Source organism: Octopus bimaculoides, chromosome 24 (assembly GCF_001194135.2).
Source record: "Octopus bimaculoides isolate UCB-OBI-ISO-001 chromosome 24, ASM119413v2, whole genome shotgun sequence".
Classification (NCBI taxonomy): domain Eukaryota; kingdom Metazoa; phylum Mollusca; class Cephalopoda; order Octopoda; family Octopodidae; genus Octopus; species Octopus bimaculoides.
Window position 1 is genome coordinate 24,854,886 of NC_069004.1, and position 2,637 is coordinate 24,857,522.

The 2,637-nt window shown below is 36.9% G+C and overlaps 1 protein-coding gene across 8 annotated transcripts in view; it reads right to left on the bottom strand.

Moving 5' to 3' along the window:
- The window catches only part of LOC106882974 (uncharacterized), a 188,758-nt gene that overhangs the window by 54,672 nt on the left and 131,449 nt on the right, over positions 1 to 2,637 (bottom strand). For 5 of the 8 annotated variants that reach the window (XM_052976459.1, XM_052976455.1, XM_052976456.1 and 2 more), the window contains one exon: positions 1,628 to 2,561. The exons of the other annotated variants lie outside the window; for them this stretch is intronic. In XM_052976459.1, coding sequence (XP_052832419.1) covers positions 1,628 to 1,718 — 91 coding nt within the window. In that variant the 5' untranslated portion in view covers positions 1,719 to 2,561. The remainder of the gene's footprint in view (positions 1 to 1,627; positions 2,562 to 2,637) is intronic. 8 annotated transcript variants of the gene reach the window in all.

The window sequence follows — 2,637 nt, forward strand, 5'->3', positions numbered from 1 at the left end:
TGTGTGTGTGTGTGTGTGTGTGTGTGTGTGTGTGTGTGTGTGTATCTTCACTTGTTTCCGTCATTAGACGTCACTTTGAAACAAAAATAAGGACCGTTTCACGAAAATGGCTGTCATTTTGGTATATGTACCACTGAAGCAATATGTATATGTGTGTATGTCATTGTCCTTGTGTTTGCTTCTTCCCACGATTGTAAACTGGTGTTGGTTTGTTTACGCCCCCGTAACTTTGCGGTTCGGCAAGAAGATATTGGAGAGAATAATCACCAGAAATTTAAAAACGAAATACTGGCGTCGATTTGTTCCACTGAAACTCTTATAGGTGATGCTCCAGCCTGGCCGTAGTCAAATGACTGAAATAAGTAAAAGATAATGAAAAAATAAAAGATATACAAACAAACGGGGCCACTCGATCTGTTAAGAATAGCAACCGAATCACCTGAAAATGTGATGCATTATAATTTGTTATTTTTTGTTCCCATGTTACTCAAACTTTTCTTTTCAAGACTAGAGTATAGTGTGTCTATCCATTCTTTTTAACTATGACAGCGTCCAGTCCTTGTGGTGGAGTGGTGGCCTCTGTGTCTCAATGAATCTAAGAGGTATACTAGCGGAGTACAAGCTTATGGTAGGGCCTCCACTCCTGGACAACTCATAATACGGAGGCCAAACTAATACATCTCTCCAAAGGTAAAAGTGAGTTTGCGTAAGGGCCAACATCTGTACCGAGATAAAAGCAAAGTAACAGAAGCATCGATAGCAATTCAAAACATAGGGGAAAAAGGCCTTCCCCCAGCGAAAGGAAGCTGCAAGGAAGGGCAAAGGTCCAACTGGAGGGAAACTGAAAAGACAGCTCAGAATCGAGACAGTGAAAAAAAAAGTTGTCGATGGACTATGATCCATAAGAAGTGAGGGTTTTAACTAAATTCCATTATTTTAAGAGAGTATGGTGTGATTTGGCTGCAACTTCTAGCATGTTGAATTACAATTAGGGACTACCTGACTACTTCGTTGGGTTGATTGTGTAAGGTATATTTTGGTGGTGGAATTCTCTTGAAGTTCAGTGTCCAGTTTAGGCCATCTCTAAAAATCTATCACTTTTTACTGACAAAATCTTTTCCTTCCTTAATTTCTTGGATTCTGAAACTCTGATGGAGTCGTTGGGTACCGTCGTGACATACATCGTATCGTGTGCGTTCAAAGGTTCTCATCCCTCTTCAAATCTGAACAAAGCAGATTTATTCCAAACAAATAGAGAAGATGAATGAGAAAATAGATAGATAAATAGAGAGAGCAAGAAAGAAGAAAGAAAGAGATAGAGGGAGAGAGAAAGAATTCTGGACTGGTATTTTGCATGTCGTGTGCGAAAAGCATAGTTGACGGAGTTTGAACTTTGAGCGTAACGAAGCGGAACATTTACTAAAAGGCGTCCTAACGATTCTGCCAAGTCGGCTGCCTTGAAGGATTATTTTATCGAGCAATCATGAAAAGACAAAACAAAAAAATATGACAACAATATCACCAACATAAACAACAACGTAGACAATATGAAAAACAACAGATCCACCATAACCACTGAAACCACCACCAATACTATAAATACGATAACATTATAACTGATACTCACACTGAAGGTGTGATAACGGAGCCTTGGTCCACATAGTCGCAGGCGGCGCTGGAGCAGTGACGTGACGAGAGAGGACCGCAGCAGAATGCATTGCTGTTTTTGCACAAACGTCTTTGCAACGCACCCTTCTCGTAATAAGTGCAATTTACAAGGTGAACCATTCTGCAGAATCCCAAGAGCGACAGTTCATACCTTGATTAACAAGTCTTTTATTATGATATTACTATTTTTTTTATTTCAGTTTTTTTTATTCCTATTTTTTATTTTTTATTTTTATTTTCATTTATGTTTTCAAACATAATTTCATTCCAATATATTCCGTACTTATATCGAACTCTCATGTACTTATTCTTCGTCTGGTCGCTTTTGATAACAGCAATGATGGTGGCAGCGGTTATGGTGGCGTTAATTCTGATTGTAGTGAATTGTAGTGGGTTGTGGTGGTTGCGGTGGTAGTATTGGTTTAATAGTGATTATGCTGATGATGCAGATGATAATGATGATGTTGTCTTTGCAAAAGGTGTCGTTAGTAATGGCTTTATGAACGATGTCTTTCGAAAAGACAATGTCAAACACTCTGGGTTATAAATATCTTATGTTAAGGTCACAAGTATCAGAAATGTTGATGTAGTACATAAATATGTAAATATATTCATATACGTATATGTGTATGTGTGTGTGTAAGTGTGTGTGTGTGTGTGTTTGTGTGTATTATTTATTTATGCACGCATATATGTACGTAGATATGTATATGTTTGTGTGTACGTCGTTCATTTAGACCGTACTTGTGTATTTTTTTAAATAATTGTTTGTAATAATTTTACATGTATACCAATGAGTAAGATATGTTCATTAAAAATTTTAATTATATTTTTACTATTTATTAGATTTTCTGCTTCATCGATTCCGTATGTAAAGTATCCATTTATGGTACCTGGAAGAAGAAAAAACTATATGAAATGATATTTCTTTGAAAGTTCGCGCGCGTATATGAAATGAACCATGTATAT